General features: G+C 40.8%; 2 protein-coding genes across 6 annotated transcripts; one reads left to right on the top strand and one right to left on the bottom strand.

Annotated features, from left to right (window-relative positions):
* Window positions 1–181: 181 nt before the first annotated feature.
* GGPS1 (geranylgeranyl diphosphate synthase 1) lies at window positions 182–11,592 on the top strand. 5 transcript variants are annotated; one of them, XM_044239329.1, is made up of 5 exons: window positions 182–393; window positions 2,405–2,492; window positions 4,390–4,482; window positions 10,201–10,271; window positions 10,509–11,592. In XM_044239329.1, the coding sequence occupies exons 3-5, from the start codon at window positions 4,413–4,415 to the stop codon at window positions 11,268–11,270; spliced, it is 903 nt and encodes a 300-aa protein (XP_044095264.1). In that variant the 5' UTR covers window positions 182–393; window positions 2,405–2,492; window positions 4,390–4,412; the 3' UTR covers window positions 11,271–11,592. The 5 variants fall into 5 exon arrangements, with proteins under 5 accessions (XP_044095264.1, XP_044095262.1, XP_044095266.1 ...); XM_044239327.1 differs by lacking the exon at window positions 2,405–2,492; XM_044239331.1 differs by lacking the exons at window positions 182–393; window positions 2,405–2,492 and adding an exon at window positions 444–734.
* A 2,628-nt stretch (window positions 11,593–14,220) lies between these two features.
* Window positions 14,221–15,511, bottom strand: LOC122900575 (tumor susceptibility gene 101 protein-like). The gene is given in 2 exon segments (XM_044239326.1): window positions 14,221–14,573; window positions 14,575–15,511. Coding segments are annotated over 2 exon segments (1,173 nt in total). The 5' UTR covers window positions 15,492–15,511; the 3' UTR covers window positions 14,221–14,317.
* Between the last annotated feature and the right edge of the window lie 4,142 nt (window positions 15,512–19,653).

Below are 19,653 nucleotides of genomic sequence, written 5' to 3'. Positions count from 1 at the left end.
AAACAGAAAGTTACTCCTCAAAGCTTCCCGGGAAATGTAGTCCAACCTCTGGGGCCAATGCGAAAACCTTTGCCCAGGAGAACTGCAAGACCCGCAATGCCCCGCGTCGGCGTGAGGCAAGTAGCGGGGGGAGGGGAAGGGGCGGGGCCACAAAGCAGTAGGGAGGCGGCAACGACGCCTGCGCAGTGTGACCGGGATGGCGCATTTTCTTGCACCGAGTAATGCGGTGTCGCTGGCGGCTGAGGAGGGCGGAGAGTTCTGTGGTGAAGTAGGGGGAGGGATCCATGTAGGCGTCAGGCGGAGCATTGCTCTGAACTATAAAGTGGGAAGTTGATGCTGGGCACTACTACGCCCGGGCCGTCGGCGCGAAAGTTGTGATCTCACCGTTGAACCGTGAGCGGCTGTGGTGGCGGCCGGGGGGGACCCGGATGGGAGCGAGGGCGGGGGAGGCGGGAAGGCGGGGTCGAGGGGAAAGAAAGAAAGGAGGGTGAGGACCCGGATGCTGAACCGGATTGTGTATGAATTTTCCATCCTCGCTGGAGAAGGGGAGGAGCGGAGGGTGACCTCGTAGGGCGGAAGGGGGCATCCCAGCCGAGAGGAAGCAGGAACCTCACCCGCCCTGCGGGCTCCGACTAGCAGAGGAGCGCCGGGAAGCGCTTTGGCCAAGTCTCTGCGAAAAATCTGCCTCGAAGTTACTTAAATCCGCTGCCTGTAGCTCGGGCAGTTTTGTTCAGGTCTGTCACCTCCCGGGTTTTGAGTGAAAGGATCCGTTCTGCGTTTCCAGCTACACTGATACTCGTCTGGCACCACTTAGCAATTTTTAAATCAGATCATTCCCTTTAAAAAAACAAAAAGCAACTTGCACGGTATTCTGACTTTTTATACTGCAAGTTTATGCCCTGATTTCATCCTCCAGCGCGTTAGAACCATGAGGTTCATTCAGTCCTTCCCGTGCTTATTGGGCGCCTGCCGTCTGGAAAACGGTACGGACGGGAGTAGAGTGGACCCACAAGTGGGTGTGAAGTTGGTAACAGTGGTGAGTGCTGCGAAGGAGAGTTACGTGACGATTTGAAATAGGGAATTCGACATAAGGGAAGCAGAGTGAAGATCGAGCCCAGAGTGGGTTAGCAGGAGTTAATAGGGAAAGAACTTTCCAGGCGGAAAAAAATAACATCTTGGGAGCCTTGTATCTAGAGAGAGATTTTAAAGTGTGAAGAACATAGTTAGTTATAATAACATAATTAGTTATAATAACAAAAATGATGATAATAAAGTGTGAATAACTGAAGCTGGGGGTGGGGGAGGCGGGAGTAGCCCAGTCTTCCAGACAGTTTGTTAGGGAGTGTGTTCTTACCTAAGAGCAAAGGGATGTCTCCGAAGGGTTCTCAGTTGGTTGGGAAATAGGGCCAGATCTGAATTTTGCTGGCGGAAGAGTAGAGGTCTGCATTAGAGGGACAAATGCAGGGAGCCCAACCAGATTATGTCAGTAGTAGTCCATACAGGGGGGACAGTTATTTTTATGTTAATATTCATCCATCAATTGTATGAACAAATTAAAGGCAGTTTTCCAGTTTTGAAAGTGAGTAGTTTCAGACTCTCTCACAGAGGCATCCTGTAATTATTCAGTCTAAAAACAAGATAGTTGATTTTAAGTAACACTAATGCCTCTTTATGTTGGAGTCTAGTACCTACCTGATGACTGAAATTTCCAGCCATAATAAGAAGCTTTGCATTAAAAGGGGGGGGGGTGAGGAAGCAGGTAGGGTATAGGCTGCTGTATGTAGAAACCCTGAGACTTAAGAAGACACAAAACAGATTACTTTTCAATACGTAGAAAAATTAAGGTTCCTGTGTTTCCCCACTACTGAGAATACTTGTGTATAAACATCCTGTAGGAAAGGAACATTAATTCACTTATTAAGAGTTTCTTAAGGTAATTTTTAAAAATTAGAGGCACCTGGGTGGCTCAGTCGTTAAGTGTCTGCCTTCAGCTCGGGTCACAATTTCAGGGTCCTGGGATCGAGCCCTGCATTGGGCTCCCTGCTCAGTGGAAACCTGCTTCTCCCTCTCCTACTCCCCCTGCTTGTGTTCCCTCTTCTGTCTCTCTCTGTCAAATGAATAAATAAAATCTTTTCTAAGAAGATAATTTTTAAGGACGCCTGGGTGGCTCAGTGGGTTAAGCCGCTGCCTTCGGCTCAGGTCATGATCTCGGGGTCCTGGGATCGAGTCCCGCATGGGGCTCTCTGCTCAGCAGGGAGCCTGCTTCCCTCTCTCTCTCTCTCTCTGCCTGCCTCTCCATCTACTTGTGATTTCTCTCTGTCAAATAAATAAAATCTTTAAAAAATAATAATTTTTAAAAATTTATAATGCATATTTTTTTTATTTTTAATGGCATCAACCAAAGCCTTAAGAATTGGAACAAAGGTGGTTAGCTCTGACTTCTGGGCAAGAGTATACTTGCCTCCATATGAAGACAAAAGAGTTCTTGAAAGGTAGACTAATTATTTCAAGTTAAGTGTGTTCTGGAGGTTGTGAAAAAAGATAAACATGATTATTGCTCTCAACCTGTTATGGAAGAGATGGCTACCAACTGTTCGAATATATAAAAGATCCCTTTTTTTGTTTATCCTACCTTTAATTCTGTTTAATAATCTTTTATTTAAATGATTATTCTTCCTGCTTGTCGTCTTTTCTTTTTCTGATCTCTTAAGAATGAGGTAATAGGGGCGCCTGGGTGGCTCAGTGGGTTAAGGCCTCTGCCTTTGGCTCGGGTCATGATCTCGGGGTCCTGGGATGGAGGCCCGCGTCGGGCTCTCTGCTCAGCGGGGAGCCTGCTTCCTCCTCTCTCTGCCTACTGTGATCTCTGTCTGTCAAATAAATGAGTGGAATCTTTAAAAAAAAAAAAAAGAATGAGGTAATATGTCTGGATATCTGGGTGGCTCAGTTGGTTAAGCATCTGCCTTCGGCTTGGGTCATGATCCTGGGGTCCTGGGATCGAGTCCCACATTGGGTTCCTTGCACAGCAGGGAGCCTGCTTCTCCCTCTGCCTGCTGTTCCCTCTGCGTATGCGCTCTCTCTTTCTCTCTATGACAAATAAATAGACAAAATCTAAGAAGAAGGAAAAAAAAATGAGGCAACATGTCAGAGTTTAAACAGTATAGATAAGAGGTTACTAGTTTTTAAATAGTTTCAAAATATTTTCTGAACTTTTTTTTCCCCTGTGACATACTGGGTATTAATTGTCAGTCAAGGTAGGTGTCAATCAGAGTAGTCAAGGCATTACATTTCTACATGGAATGTTTCTCTTTGAGGTCATATTGCTAAGATGATTTCCTTTGCTGGAGTACTCAGTTCTGAAGATTGTTTCTCCTTGTTACTCAAGAGGAGATTACAGAAAACACACTTTTTGATCCTTTCAGTTCATGACCCTAAAGACCTAACCATTGTTATAGAAGCAAAAGAAAGCAGATAAAGGTAAGAAGCCACCTAAAATGTGCCCAGATGTTAGAGTAATTAGAAAAGTATATTCCTAAGATAAGGACAAATAAAAATAGCAAAAGATACAAACAAGCCAAGTAGGGGTTGGATTCAACAGTAAAAAAGTACGGTAGGAAGGCCACAAACGGTATTCTAGAAAACACTGAAGGTAAAACTCCCAGTAATAAATCACTACAAGGGAAGTGTGTGTGTGTGTGTGTATACAAGGTAATATTTTTGATAATTGTATTCAAGTTAGTGTACGTCTTAAATGGATTGATTGTAAAGAAAGTATAAGAGAAGTTTTCGCCTTATATTTTAAGATATAAAATTTATTCATTCTAATGCTCATTGAAAATACGTTTACTAATTTATGTAATCAGTCAAATATAGAAGTATCTAATTCTGTGTATTTGTTTTGACATTGACTTGATGTCAACAATTTAAGCCCTTATGGTTGAGTAAAATAAAAATGGCTTAGATTAGTATAAGTTTTGTAACTGAGGAAATCACTTACAGCCCAGGTGAATACTCTGACCAATGAAATCACTTGAAGATTTTCTTTTTTTTTTTTTATGAGATAATTTACATGTGTGGTCCACCCATATAAAGTTTAACATTTTAGTATATTCATAGGGTTGTGCAACCATCACCACAGTCTAATTGTAGAGTATTTTAATTCCTACAGAAAGAAACTTCATACTCCCTCTTCTTGATACCACAGTGCTAGGCAGTCATCAGTCTATTTTCTGTGTTTGTGATTTGCCTTTTCTGAAGATGGGCTTCTTTTACTTACATGTTTCAAGATTTCATATATGCAGCATTTTCTTATACAACATACTGCTTGAGATACAAATCCCTTTGCATTTGGAACTCAAAATTAATTCAGTTATTATTTCTCCTTATTCACAGATCAGCTTTGAAGTTTAAAATCAATGGAGAAGACTCAAGAAACAGTCCAAAGAATTCTTCTAGAACCCTATAAGTATTTACTTCAGTTACCAGGTAACTGTTTAGTTATGGTCCATAGATCCCTTATAGGGTCTTGTGATGGAGTTGTGGTCATTCAAATGCTAGCATACGGAAAAGATTTCCTATTTAATAAGGGATGCATACAAGGAAAATTACAAATAGAACATTTTAGTTTTATGTTCTTAAAGGGCTTATTTTGGGGATGCCTGGCTGGCTCAGTCGCTTAAGCATCTGCCTTTCACTTGGGGTCGAGTCCCGGATCGAGCAGTGAGGAGCCTGCTTCTCCTTCTGCCTGCCACTCTCCCCCTGCTCTCTCTCTGACAAATAAATAAATAAAATCTTAAAATGGGGGGGATATTTTTGAAGTACCCTTTTAAAAATGTCCATTTATACAACGTAACTAAAAAAAAAATACTGAAAACATTTGAGTATGCCATTGGAGGTTTTGGGATGCCACACGTTCCTATTCCCTACTATTTAGGTGTCAGGGGCTTTTATGCCAATTTGTGTAACAACAAAAAGCTTTACTTTCTATGTTCACGTTTTCCACTGTCATCCACACACTGCATTTCTTATGCTACTAGTTCCTTTAAGAGCCAAATAGTACTGCATCTCTAAGTCACATTACTTGGAAACAAGGCCCACATTATTCTTATATAAAGATGGGTCACCTGGGGGCGCCTGGGTGGCTCAGTGGGTTAAGCCGCTGCCTTCGGCTCAGGTCATGATCTCAGGGTCCTGGGATGGAGTCCCGCATCGGGCTCTCTGCTCAGCAGGGAGCCTGCTTCCTCCTCTCTCTGACTGCCTCTCTGCCTACTTGTAATCTCTATCTGTCAAATAAATAAATTAAAAATCTTAAAAAAAAAAAAAAGATGGGTCACCTGAACTTGGCTTCTTACAGTAACACCTGCCTAAGCATGTATATGTATGTTTTATTTTGCTATTTTTTTAACTTGGTCTGGAAAATGGTGATAGCAAGTTAAAAGTCATATATATAATAGGGGTGGGTTCCTGTAACAAAAATTCATTCACAGACCAGTTACTTGAAACTTGGAATGTACTTTCTTGTAGAAATTATATAAAAGATGGTGAGTTAGTTGACAACCCTAAAACCCTATTTAGCCCATAAAATAACTAACCTATAGACCAGTGATGTTCTCAAATCAGTCACAATAAAAGCTTTTTCATTTCTGTTCTAAAGTGTACACCTTTCTTCGTGGACACACCTCGGTGTATTATGTGTGTTTCTATTCTTCATAGCCTGGAGAGGATAAATATGGTTATCAGAAGCTGAAGAGTGGTAGCTCCCCTGCTACATCTTGAAGGCCATCATGATTAGCATCATTTCTATTCTGGCGGACCTACATGAAGACGTACCTGCTAATGTCAGAGTGAGGGAACCAGGGCATCTTTGGATCGGGCCATGATCCTGGGGTCGTGGGATCAAGCCCTGCATGGAGCTCCCTGCTCAGCGAGAAGCGTGCTTCTCCCTCTCCCACTCCCCCTTCTTGTGTCCCCCACCCAAATAAAATCTTTAAAAAAAGTAATAACTCACCAAAGCTTATTAAATGAAATCTAATTAACAACATAAAGATATTCCATAGTACTATAGAAGCAATATAAAAGGATCCTAAATTTGTTAGATATAAATTACCTTCCACTATGATGAGTCCAGAGACAAATAAAATCCTGCTTCTTGAAAGTTAAAATCCTAACATATTAAAGATGAAATCCTCAAGATCCAAAGACAAAGAAAATTTACACTTTTTAAAAAACTAGTCAGTCTATTACTGTTTTTTTAAGTTTTTATTTATTTGACAGAGAGAGCATAAGCAGTAGCAGTCAGAGGGAGAGAAGCAGGCTCCCCACTGAGCAAGGAGCCCAATGCAGGGCTCAATCCCAGGACCCCCGGACCATGACCTGCACTGAGGGCAGATGCCCAACTGACTGAGCCACTCAAGACACCCAGGGTCTGTTACTATTTTTTAATTCATTAAAGGTAGTGCACCTCTTTATTGCCTGCACCCAGGACAGACAACGTTGACTGCCTTGCCCTTGTCATGTGCTTCTCTCTCCCTCTGCCCCTCACCCCCATTGCACATGTGCATACGCTGTCTCTCAAATAAATAAATCTTTTTTTTTTTTTTAAGAGAAAAGAATAATGAAAAGTTGCCTGCTTTTTAAGAAAAAGCCAAGAGGCATCTGGTTAGCTTAGTCAATTAAGCATCTTGACTCTTGATTTCAGCTCAGATTTCAGAATCTGATTTTGAGATCAGGTTCTCTCTCTCCCTCTGCCCCACCCACTTCCCCCCAAAAAAGAAAAAGCCAAGAGACCCCTTTTGAGTGATTTATTCAGCAGCTAGTAACTACACTTATTTCAGGGTGTCCTGCTGAGAAACAGGATGATGTTTCTCCTGCACTCTACCCATTGTTGGACTTACTCTGTTAACAAGTTTGCAGACACTGGCTAGAACTGGGCTATGGTAAAACATGCCAGTTATCAGTGCTGTAAAGCATCTAAGGAGTGTCTCCTGTTCTGCTAAGCAAAGCAGGGACCATCTGTAGCTAATTTTAGCAATAATGTTTACCTGTATAATGAACTTCTGTAACATTTTTATTTAATCCTCATTATCCTATAGTATTTTAACATTTAAAACTCTCATTAGGTATCAAACTTTTTTACTATCTAATACAATCTTGTTCCATTATAGAATATAACCTCAAAAGATTTTCCTAAAGAAACAGAAAATTATGCCCTCTCTGTCTCTGCCTGCCTCTCTGCCTACTTGTGATCTCTCTCTGTCAAATAAATAAATAAAATCTTAAAAAAAAGGGGGGGGGCACCTGGGTGGCTCAGTGGATTAAGCCGCTGCCTTTGGCTCAGGTCATGATCTCGGTGTCCTGGGATCGAGCCCCGCATTGGGCTCTCTGCTCAGCAGGGAGCCTGCTCCCCTCTCTGTCTCTGCCTGCCTCTCTGCCTACTTGTGATCTCTCTCTGTCAAATAAATAAATAAAATCTTAAAAAAAAAAAAAAAAAAGAAACAAAATTGTGAAGCACCTAGCTGAATCAATCAGTGGAGCATGTGACTCTTGCGGTTGTAAATTCAAGCCCCCTGCTGGGTGTAGAGATTACTTAAAAAATAAAAATCTTTGTGGTGCCTGGGTGGCTCAGTCATTTAAGCATCTGCCTTTGGCTCAGCTCATGATCTTAAGGTCCTGGGATCAAGACCCATGTCAGGCACCCTGCTCAGCAGGGAGTTTGCTTCTCCTTCTCCCTTAGCTCCTCCCCCCAACTCGTGCTGTCTCCCTCTGTATCTCAAATGAATAAATAGAATCTAAAAAATAAATTACAAAACAAAAATAAATAAAAATCTTTAAAAAGAAATAGGAAGTGGGGGAATTAGGAATGGAGGGCACATGGTATAATGAGCACTGGGTGTTATATGCAACTGATGAATCACTGAATTCTACCCTAGAAACTAATAATACAGTGTGTGTTAATTAAATTGAATTTAAGTTAAAAGAATTTTTTAAATGGGGGGGTGTCTGGGAGGCTTAGTTTGTTAAGCGTCCACCTTGTGATTTCAGCTCAGGTCATGATCTTAGTTAGGGTCACGAGATTGATCCCTCATTGGGCTCCACAAGGAGTCTACTTGAGATTCTCTCCTCTTCCTGCCCCTCTGCTTGCAGCATGCAGTCCCCCGCCCCCCGCCGCCAATAAATAAATAAATAAAGTCTTTAAAAAAGAGATAGGAAATTGCATTATGCATAATAAACTGATTTTTCACAGAGAACTCAGAGTTCCTAAAGTGACTTAAAGGTAGGCGAGGCCATTTATTCTGTCGAAAAGTTCCTCTTGCTATTAAAAGATTATAATAATTAGCAATTATTAGTATTAGGATTTTCTGGACTTTGTGAAGTCAAATGACTTTTACTTATTTGCGCTAGGGTAGGTCCCCAGGCTGGGAATTAGTAACGTTAAAGTCTTTAAAAGAGGGGGGCGCCTGGGTGGCTCAGTGGTTAAAGCCTCTGCCTTCGGCTCAGATGCCCCGCATCGGGCTCTCTGCTCGGCAGGGAGCCTGCTTCCTCCTCTTTCTCTGCCTGCCTCTCTGCCTACTTGTGATCTCTGTCAAATAAATAATAAAATCTTTAAAAAAAAAAAAAGTCTTTAAAAGAGGAGAGGTAACTGGGGGGTTCTTGGGTGGCTCATTTGAGCATCAGACTCTTGACTTGGGCTCAGGTCATGATCTTGGGGTCATGGCCATCAAGCCCTAGCATCAGGCTCCACATTCAACACAGAGTTTGCTTGTCCTTTCCCTCCCTCTCTGCCCCTACCCCCACTCACGTACTCTTCTCCTTCTAAAATAAATATTTTTAAGAAATAAAGAAGAAAGGTAATTATCATGTGTTTCTTTTAATTTTGAGGGATCTCTTTGACTAGCACCTGTTAGAAATTATTTGGGGCCTTAAAACTATCAACCCAGACCCCAGACTATGGTTAAAGGAAAAAAAATACTGAAACACAACTACATTACCTATAAGTTAAGCCATTTATGTGCTCTTTTCTATGTACATTCAAAAGCAAAAAGGAAAAATGTGGCTCCACATTGATTCTTTGTGTTCTTCATCTTCTAAACTTGTTTTTTAAAGTGATATGGTTACTTTGCACAGATGTGCTTTGTCAGTATAGCTCAGGTTGGCCTTTGTTAAACTGGAAAGTAGATCAAAGTACAAACTATATATCTGCTACCCAGACCATGCTCACCTTAAAGGTTAGTAGACAGAAAATACTGCTTCTCGAACCCTAAGAGATCCTTCTCTTTTAGACTTCTCACAAAAAGTGCAACTTTTTTTCATTTGGATATGGGATGAGAGTTTATTCATTTGCTTGGGTGACTGGTGCAGAGAAAACATAGATAGGTCTTAGAAAATGCTGTTTTTGTTCACTGAAACTTTTTATGTAACTTTTTCTGAAACCATCTGAAATTAGGATGTTACTCTGCATTCATTCTATCAGGAAGCTTGTAGAACACTATTAAAAGAACTGGTTGGAGTTTTTATCTACCATTATTTTATATTTGGGCAAAAATGACTTCTGTTGATAACTACTACCCAAAAACCTCTTGAGCTTTCCATATAAGAAAATGATAATATTGAAAAACTAATGGCCCTAGTCAAAATAAAAAGATTAACTTTTGACTAAACTGGAATGCTGAAAGGGAATACTTCAGGGAATGGTCATCTCATTTTTTGATAGGAAAGAAGTAGAGTTATACAGTCTCTAAAACCTTAATTTAAAGAAATGGTAGATAATTTTAAGAGGTAATTTTATGATATTTTACTGAATTCAATAGCAAAGTACATTTTATTAGAAATACCTACAGTTCTCTGAAAACAGACATTGCTGACTAACTGCCACTGACTAGACGGACTTATTTTTCAGAAAAGGAATGAATTAGATCATAGTTCCTAAAATGCCCACATTTCATTCCAAAATTGTTGATACAAGTTAAGATGAAAGGAGTGGGCGTACTATTGGGCCATTTGCATACTTTAGGATCTCCTTGAATGCCCTGATTTCAAAAGACCATGAGCTTTCAGAATGCGAATTTTGGTAGAGGGGGCGTTAGGGAGGCCCCAGCAGTGATGGGGCTGGATTCAAGTCTGAACAGTTTCCAAGGAAGTTTCTGAATTTTTTTTTTAATAACTGAAATATTAATTTTATTGCCAAATTTTATTCTTTAATTTCAGGTAAACAAGTGAGAACCAAACTTTCACAGGCATTTAATCATTGGCTAAAAGTTCCAGAAGACAAACTACAGGTATTTAGGCAATTCTAACGTCGATCTTAATCCCTAACAAATTAATAGATGTGACGTAAAATACTGTTGCTCTTAATGAGTTTAATGTGGATACATGTATTGTTTTATATTGAGGTTGCTAAATAATTATTCATTGCAAAAAACTAAGAAATCTGAGACTCTCGTAATCTGTTAAGTATTTATAAGCTGTTTTGAAGAGGTCAAATAAAATGAAATTGTCACTTGTCTTTTTTGTAGATTATCATTGAAGTGACAGAAATGTTGCATAATGCCAGTTTGCTCATCGATGATATCGAAGACAACTCAAAACTCCGACGTGGCTTTCCAGTGGCACACAGCATCTATGGAATTCCATCTGTCATCAATTCTGCCAATTATGTGTATTTCCTTGGCCTCGAGAAAGTCTTAACCCTTAATCACCCAGATGCAGTGAAGCTTTTCACCCACCAGCTTTTGGAACTCCATCAGGGACAAGGTCTAGATATTTATTGGAGGGATAATTACACTTGTCCCACTGAAGAAGAATATAAAGCAATGGTGCTGCAGAAAACAGGTGGACTCTTCGGATTAGCAGTAGGTCTCATGCAGTTGTTCTCTGACTACAAAGAAGATCTAAAGCCACTGCTTAATACACTGGGGCTCTTTTTCCAAATTAGGGATGATTATGCTAATCTACACTCCAAAGAATATAGTGAAAACAAAAGCTTCTGTGAAGATCTAACAGAGGGAAAGTTCTCCTTCCCTACTATTCATGCTATTTGGTCAAGGCCTGAAAGCACACAAGTGCAGAATATCTTGCGTCAGAGAACCGAGAATGTAGATATTAAAAAATACTGTGTACATTATCTTGAGGATGTAGGTTCTTTTGAATACACTCGGAGTACTCTTAAAGAGCTTGAATCTAAAGCCTATAAACAAATCGATGCACGTGGTGGGAACCCTGAGCTTGTAGCCCTAATTAAGCACTTAAGCAAAATGTTCAAAGAAGAGAATGAATAATATTAAGCCATTTCCAGTTAGACCTGGTAGCTTATTGCAGTTGACTATTTTTTGTCTTTTAGCCTATCACTTTTTTAAAAATTTGGACCGAGCTGTCACTCTCCACAAACCGAATGAATAAGGGTGATGTAAATGAGGTGGTTTTGATTTAGAACCCCTTTGTATAGATAATCATCATAGTACAAAGTTGAAAGAATCAAAACGGGCCACATTTAAGTAGGTCTGATTTGAATGTCAGAATGTGCTATGTCTGGACCTTATGGACAACTGCCACAAATGTTCTGTTGATTCTGTCAATAAAGAAGACTTCAGCTTCCAGGAATTTTTATCCAGATACTTCCTAACTGTGCTATATGGACAATTTCCCACTCGTTTACCCCAGTTTCAAGTCAGTGACTCCTTGGGACCGGTTTCTGTAGCAAGCTGGCCCAAAGACCACTGGACCTCCTCTTTCTTCCTAAATGTTGTTACTTATAATATCTCGGTCTCTTCTTGGAAACTCCCTCACTAAAGTCTTCCATGAAAAAGCTGACCTTGATAAGCGTTAAGTGCACTAATCTTTTTTTCTTACCCTCTTCCTTTTTTTTCTTCCTCCCTGCCCAGCAAATTCTGCTTTTTAACCAGGGAGACTCCACTTAATGGAATTTATACGCTGTCCAAATTCATTCATTTTTTTCTTTATAATTTGTGTCCCCAAAACAGATTGATACCTGGATACAGCAATGTCTTTCCGTTTGAGAAGAAACAAAAGGTACATGGAAAGAGTATTTTAGGGAGGAGCCTTTACTTAAGCCTTTTTGTAGTCTTCTACTGGTTAGTAAGTAAAAATCATTAAAGAGCTGTTTGCTCGGGACGCCTGGGTGGCGCAGTTGGTTGAACGACTGCCTTCGGCTCAGGGCGTGATCCTGGAGTCCCGGGATCGAGTCCCACATCGGGCTCCCAGCTCCATGGGGAGTCTGCTTCGCTCTCTGACCTTCTCCTCGCTCATGCTCTCTCTCACTGTCTCTCTCTCTCGAATAAATAAATAAAATCTTTTAAAAAAAAAAAAAGAGCTGTTTGCTCATCTTAAGTACAAAAGTAGGGGGAAACGTCCTTTTCCTTGCCACTGAGGTCACTACTCCCCCTTAAAGGCAATTGGTGCTTGAATAAAAAAGGAAATAGGTATCTTTAATCTCTGATTGAAGGAATGAGAAGTGTTAACCTGAGAGCTAGTGCCGGGCTGAAAAGTAGTCAAAGACCCTGCTGTCAGGTACTCTCAATTAGCTTTATAGTGCTTTGACCCTGACTCTCTATCCCTTTTGTGTACTTTCTACCCTGAACACCCTGGAGTCACCTGGCAACAAGAGGTAGGAGAAAAGAAAAAAACCCTGATTCCTTAGTTTACAGTGTTGCTGACCTCCCCAAATGAAACTGTTTTCCAGAAACGTTGCATATTGCTTGTTTGGTTCCATTATAATATGTTTTGGCAGATTTAATCACTATGAACTTGCATGAAAAAAATCTCACTGAAGCCCTCAACCCAACCTTTGAAGAGTTGGGTAGTACCTTCACTAGTTTTTAAAATAATTTGAGTCTTCCATTTTAATTGAAAATCATGGGTATTTATGCTGCATTATGGAAATTTGAACTGTGTTTATGAATCTATTACTTAAAAACTTAAAGATTAGTCAAAAAGATCTAATGCTAACTATATAAACAAAATATTTACCTTTAAGATGAAGTCTGCTTAAGTTGATTATTCCTTACCTAATCAAATTAATTTTGGCCTGGTGCTATTCATGATTCCTTTGTCATTTGTATCTGGTCTTTGTCAAGGACAGAAATGCTTGACTTTGAATTGGAGTCTTACAAAAAGAGTAATTTTATCCATTAAGTAATCAAAAGTCTATTCTTTTCACCTTGAACTATAATCACAGTTGTCAATACAGAAGAACAATGTAAGAGTACTTTAAATCTAGTAAAAATATATTAATTTATCGACTAGGTTTAAACTACAGTATTTTTTTTTTCTGCTTAAAGGAATGTCTTGGAACCAAAGTAAACTGGATTTTGGATGTAGAAGACCTGTAATTTTGAAATATTTTCCTATTTTCTAGTCTGTAGAGGTTCAAAAAATAAATTGACTTTTTTCCTTGCCAAAGCCAAAAGAATGAAAGCTAAATTATGTTGTCATAAATAATTTTCAGCGAGATTTTAAATCCATTAGTTTTTCTCTATTCTACTCTCTTCCACTCTGTTAACTTCCAACTTGACTTCCTTCCCTTCTTGACCTATGCCCAACAGTCATTCATTTCCGGCAGCCATTTAGGGGCTTTCTCAGATCACTTTCCTCAGGTCCTTCTCATCCTGCCAGTTCCCAGTCCTGGTTGCATCCAACCACCCCCATCTTTGTTCCTCCAACTTGCTCAGTGCTGTTGGGGAGTGTTTCCACAACTGCTCTTACCACCATTGCAGGTTAACATGGTAAGGCCTCAATAAGACCTTTTATTTATCTAACCCTGATGGGAGTTTTCACATTTGTCATTCTAATGTCTATTGCTTCTTTTCCACTCTTTTCCCAGTTTTTTTTTCAATAAAGAGAAAAGTTATGCAACAAATTTTATTTAGCATAGTCAGTCCCAACATTCAGCACAAAAAGTTTACAGAGGATAGAAAGTGCATTAATAAAAGCCAGTCTTTACCAAAAGAAAACAGAAAATATATTATTGATTCAAAATATTTTACACTTGAGGGGCACCTGGGTGGCTCAGTGGGTTGAGCTGCTGCCTTCGGCTCAGGTCATGATCTCAGGGTCCTGGGATCGAGTCCCGCATCGGGTTCTCTGCTCAGCAGGGCGCCTGTTTCCTCCTCTCTCTCTGCCTGCCTCTCTGCCTACTTGTGATCTCTCTCTGTCAAATAAATAAATAAAATCTTAAAAAAAAAATATTTTACACTTGAATGATAAACTGCAATAACTTATTCTTTTCTGGGCACCTACTGATAAGAGAAAGAAAGAGAAGAAAAGAACGCTTTAAGAAGAGCTCAATCTCCAGCTGATATCAGAGAAGTCAGTAGAGGTCACTGAAACCGGCAGTCTTTCTTGCTTTTTGCATTAGTGCCCTCAGCTGGAACTGTTTACGGGACAGAAGGCGTACATGCTTTAGGAAAACATCCAGATCTATTACTCCCCGCCTCAAGGCTTCTCCCAGGTAAAAGATAGTGTCTTCGATAGCATTTTCCTCTGCATACAGATTTAGGATCTATTTGTATAGTGGGGCTGTGGGAATGATAACTTCACCAATATCATTGTTTTCAGACTGATTCCATTTTCTCCAGAGCAGAACTGAGTTCTTCATCCTTCTTTCTCAAAAGTTCTATGTTTTTGTCAACCTCAGCTACTTCTTGATCTAAACGGGTAACCATCTCTTCCAGTTTCTGATGACCTTTTTTCAGGTCTTCCTCTGTTCGTTTCAAGGCATTGAGCTCTGCCTGGGCACGATCCATTTCCTCCTTCATCCGCCATCTCAGCTTGTCACTGACCGCTGAGATGAGAGAGGCTCGGATGGTGTCCTCACTGATGGTGCCATCCTGACTGGGACCGACAGTGGCCGCAGGAGGCTGGGAAGGGTACTGAGAATTTGTTGTGGCAGGATACTGACCACCAGATGGGAAAGGGCAGCCTGGGTAACCGCTGGGATTGGGAGGATATCCAGATGGATATGCAGAGATTCCACTTGGCATGCCTGGGATATAGGAAGTATTTGGTGGCCCAGTTGCCTGGTATGGTGGATAAGATGCCGAAATAGTAGGATGAGAGAAGACTGGAGGTTCATCTCCAAACACCACGATCATGACCTGAATAAGCCCCAATAAGTCAGACTGTGGATGTTTCCATTCATGTAGATAAGGAAGATATATCTTCCCATTTGCATCCACATGCTTTCCTGTTTTAATAGTCATTGAACTAGTAGGCTTAACGAAACAGATAGGGGGATTATATGGGTATGTGTCCAGCAGCCACAGGCATATTGGAATATTATATGTATTACCTTTATAAGGCACAGGAATTGTTCCAGTGAGGTTCATTAGTTCCCTCGAACTGCCATCATTAAAAACATATGAATCCAATACAGGTTTGAGATCTTTGTATAAAGTAATAACATTGACAGTTTCACATACAGTTAGGTCTCTGTATCTGTACTTGGACACCATTTTCTTGAGCTGGCTCTCTGACACCGCCATGGCGGCCGCCTCACGACTCCCATCCCCGCAGGCAGAGGGTCAGCCGCTCCGGGGCCGCCCCAGGCCGCCCCACACAATCACACACCTAGTAACCAGCCCCCCACCACCACCCCGGCCCCACTCTTCCCAGTTAATGGAAATTCTGCAAACTTTCCTCCTCTCTACTTCTTAGGTCTGTCGGCCTTTCAACTCAAGGAAAGTTGTTTGTCCTCATGCCATAAGCCCAAGGAACCCCTCCCGTTCTTGTTTCCCTCCCTTTCTGCCTCTTGAGGGCCTATTAAGTCCTCTGCATTATATCCTCAAGATTTATCTGTTGGCTCTCTTTTTAATCAGTGTATTCAGAGGAAGGAAAGGGGGAAGGAAATGTACGTAGATGAAGTACCTATTGGGTACCAGATGATTTGTTCAAGCATTTGTTGAGCAGAGCTAGGACCTTGAAAAAGCACGTCCTATACAGCCAGACTCTCATTCTATGTGCATACTTAAATATGTTTAAAAGTTTTGAAAGCACTGTCTATTATAATAATATACACTCCAACCAAGGTGTTCTTTCCAAAGCATAAATCTGATTGTCATTCCCATGTCTTACATTCTCTTTGGTTTGTTTGGGTTTGGGGGGGGGTGGTTTATTTATTTATTTTTAGGGAGAGAGAGCACATGAGTGGGGAGGAACAGAGGGGGGTGAGGGAGAGAAGGAATCTGAAGCAGATTCCACGGTGTGCTCTGACAGCCCAACGCGGGGCTGATTCCACTCCCTGTGAGATCATGACCTAAGCTGGAACCAAGAGCTGGATAACCAACGGAGCCACCCAGGCTCCCCTCTGACATTCTCTTTGAATCCTCAGTATGCCACCTATAAATCCCTTGGCATAACATGTAAGACTTCCCAAAATCTGATCTCCAACCCACTATTCACTAACCATATTTCCTAACACCACTCTCCCCACACAGCTTATGGCAGAACATGCCATGAAGTAGTACTCATCATTGCTGAGACTTAAATATTTTCATTTAATTCATTTAGAATATTTCCTGAGTGCCTATGTGTTAGATCTACACTAGGCTTTGGAGATGTAAGAGTGATAAAGACACTATTCCTAAACGTCATGATTTTTCTGTGATGGAGACTAGTAAGTAAATAGCCAGTTACTAAACAGCATTGTTAGTGCTGGAATCAGGGCCCCTAATTACTTGTTTACTTGTCTCCCATTACACTGGAAACTCATTAAGGGCAAAGTCTGTGACTTACTCACCCTTGTATTCCCAGAAGCACTTAATAAATATTTATAATGAGTAAATCTACTTGAAACTAATCTCTCACCTCTCAAGGGTTCCATTAAAAAGTGTAAAAAGATATCATAAACTTAAAATGTTAGCTCTTAAGTTAATGTGGTTCTACCTCTCAAATGATTCTTACTCAGTGCTCTGTTCCCTTCTGAAAGGATTCTTAGACTCCTTATTGTTTTGTCCATGAGAACCATTTTATCCAAAGACTGAGCTCAAATTCAAGTTCTGTAACTGCCTAGTCATTTGAGCTTTCCATCATCACCTTGAAATAACATAAAACCAACCTATACTTCCCTTCAATCCCTCTACCAATCCAAACAATGGAATGAAACCACTTCTACCTCTGCCTTGTCTGTCACCATCTTCATGCTTCAAGTGATCCAGGAGTGTGATTTGTTTACCCTCATCTCCATCTATCCAGTCCTCCAAAGTCCTACAGCTTCATCCTTTTTCCCCCCCTAAGATTTTATTTATTTGTCAGAGAGAGCATAAGCAGGCACAGAGAGAAGCAGGCTCCCCACTGAGCACAGAGCCCAGTGCGGGGCTCAATCCCAGGACCCTGGGATCATGACCTGAGCCAAAGTCAGACGTTTACCTGACTGAACCACTCAGGCATCGAGATCATCCTTTAAAAAAAAAAAAAGATTTTATTTATTTGAAATAGAGCAAGAGGGAGAGAGAGAGAAAGCCTAAGCAGCAGGAGAGAGAAAGGGAAAAGCAGAGCAGGGAGCCTGACATGGTGCTCAATCCCAGGACTCCGGGATCATGACCTGAGCTGAAAGCAGATGTTCAACCAACTTAGCCACCTAGGTGCCCTGATTTGTCCTTTGAGATGTCTGTTATCTGACCCTTACTTTGCATTTTCCTTGTCATTAGAACAGGCTTTGTTGCCATACCTACAAATCTGATACTTAGTGATTACAGTACAGAAAAAGACTGATAATGGATTCCACAATCATGTGAATTCAGATAGAACACGATTGGCGTTCCTCTCTTCAAATTGCCCTCACCTCCAGCTGGCTACTACAGACTTTCTCTGGTTATTTCACTAATATAAATGCAACCTCACATTTTATGTGACTAAATATACTGGACCTTAACAGGTGGTATGGTTTATTTTTACTATATACTAGCTAGTAAAATATATAGTAGTGCATTAAACAATAATGTTGGTAATGTAAGTTTCAGTGTTAACCCATGAGTTCAAGTTAATTGTGTAGGATGCTTTATAATCATTGATTAATGGGCATCTTTTCACAGAGATGTTTGGAAAACACCTGTAGCACTAGCTGCTATATTATGAGAATTCTTTTTTTATAAGATTTTATTTATTAGACAGGGAGTGAGAATGACCAGGGGGAGGGGCAAAAGTAGAGGGAGAAGCAGGCTCCCCAATGAGCAAGGAGCCTGATGCAGGATTCAATCTCAGGGCCCTGGGATCATGACCTGAGCCGAGGGCAGATGCCTAAACAAGTGAGCCACACAAGTGTCCTTTTTTTTTTAAGGTTGTATTTTGTTTATTTATTTGGGAGAGGAGAGGGAGAATCCCAAGCAGACTCCATGCTGAACACAAAGCCCAACAAGAGACTCGATCCCACAACTCAGATCATGACCTGAGCCCAAACCATGAGTCAGATGCTCAACTGACTAAGCCACCCATGTACCCCATGTGCATACAGAGCTCCGTAAAGCACTGTATGCTTTAGGAGAATGACCAAGTGATTATCCTTGAATTATATTTGTTGCTGTATGTAAAGAAAACTAGATCTGAGGATCTGAGAATTGGTTTAATGAACAATAGAAGATGTTTAATGGTAAGTTTGTAGGATGCTTTATAACCATTGATTAATGGGCATCTTTTCACAGAGATGTGTCTACCTTCCTCCTCAGAGACATTTCTGACAGGATCTCCACTGGCCTTACCCAGCACTTAGCCAGGAAGACCAACGAACAGGCGTTTGTCAGCTGAACCTTCAAAGCACAGACAGTAACTTGTGTTACTTGTGAAAAGAGGATGAAGGAAATGGAGGCTGTTTCGGAAAAGTTCTAGCAGAGTGGGAGAAGTGAAGATTTGTAATTCATGTACAATATATATTTAAGTAAATGGATTGAATTTCAAGACAACAAAAACAAAGGACTTCCCTTGAGTAGCTTATGCCTTGTCTTACATACCTACATAAGAGTATAACAAAAAAAACCTAGGTCAACGGTAGAGGGGGACACCTAGATGGCTCAGTCCAGTTAAGTGTCTGTCTTTGGTTCAGGTCATGATCACAACTTCATTTCTTTTTAAGTCTGAATTATAGTCCATTGCATGGGTAGACCACATTTTATTTATCCTTTTTTGAATTGATGGGCATTTGGGTTGTTCCTACTTTTTGGCTATTATGAATAATGTCAACACTTGCATATAAGTTTTTGTGTGCGTGTAGTTTTTCATTTCTTTTAGGTAATGTTATGGGCTGGTGGTCATGTTGTAGAAATAATTATGTTTAAATGAGGTCATAAGAGAAGGGACCTGATCTAACAGGATTAGTATCCTTATAAAAAGAGACAAGAGGGACGCCTGGGTGGCTCAGTTGGTTGGACGACTGCCTTCGGCTCAGGGCGTGATCCTGGAGTCCCGGGATCGAGTCCCACATCGGGCTCCCAGCTCCATGGGAAGTCTGCTTCGCTCTCTGACCTTCTCCTCGCTCATGCTCTCTCTCACTGTCTCTCTCTCTCTCAAATAAATAAATAAATAATCTTTAAAAAAAAAAAAAAAAAGAGACAAGAGAAAGCTATTTTCTCTCTCTCTGTCATGTGAGGACACAGTGAGAAGAGAGCCATCTGCAAGCCAGGAAAGAAGTGCTCACCAGGAATCAAATTGGCTGGC

The sequence above is a fragment of the Neovison vison genome, chromosome 2 (assembly GCF_020171115.1).
Source record: "Neovison vison isolate M4711 chromosome 2, ASM_NN_V1, whole genome shotgun sequence".
NCBI classification, from domain to species: Eukaryota; Metazoa; Chordata; class Mammalia; order Carnivora; family Mustelidae; genus Neogale; species Neogale vison.
This window is presented reverse-complemented; position numbering and strand designations above follow the sequence as displayed.

Bases quoted from the DNA above. Each gene is read 5' to 3' on its own strand.
- GGPS1 (XM_044239327.1), top strand. From the start codon at position 4,413: ATGGAGAAGACTCAAGAAACAGTCCAAAGAATTCTTCTAGAACCCTAT. The intron at 4,483-10,200 runs GTAACTGTTTAG...CTTTAATTTCAG, and splicing joins GTATTTACTTCAGTTACCAG to GTAAACAAGTGAGAACCAAA. The intron at 10,272-10,508 runs GTATTTAGGCAA...TCTTTTTTGTAG, and splicing joins TTCCAGAAGACAAACTACAG to ATTATCATTGAAGTGACAGA.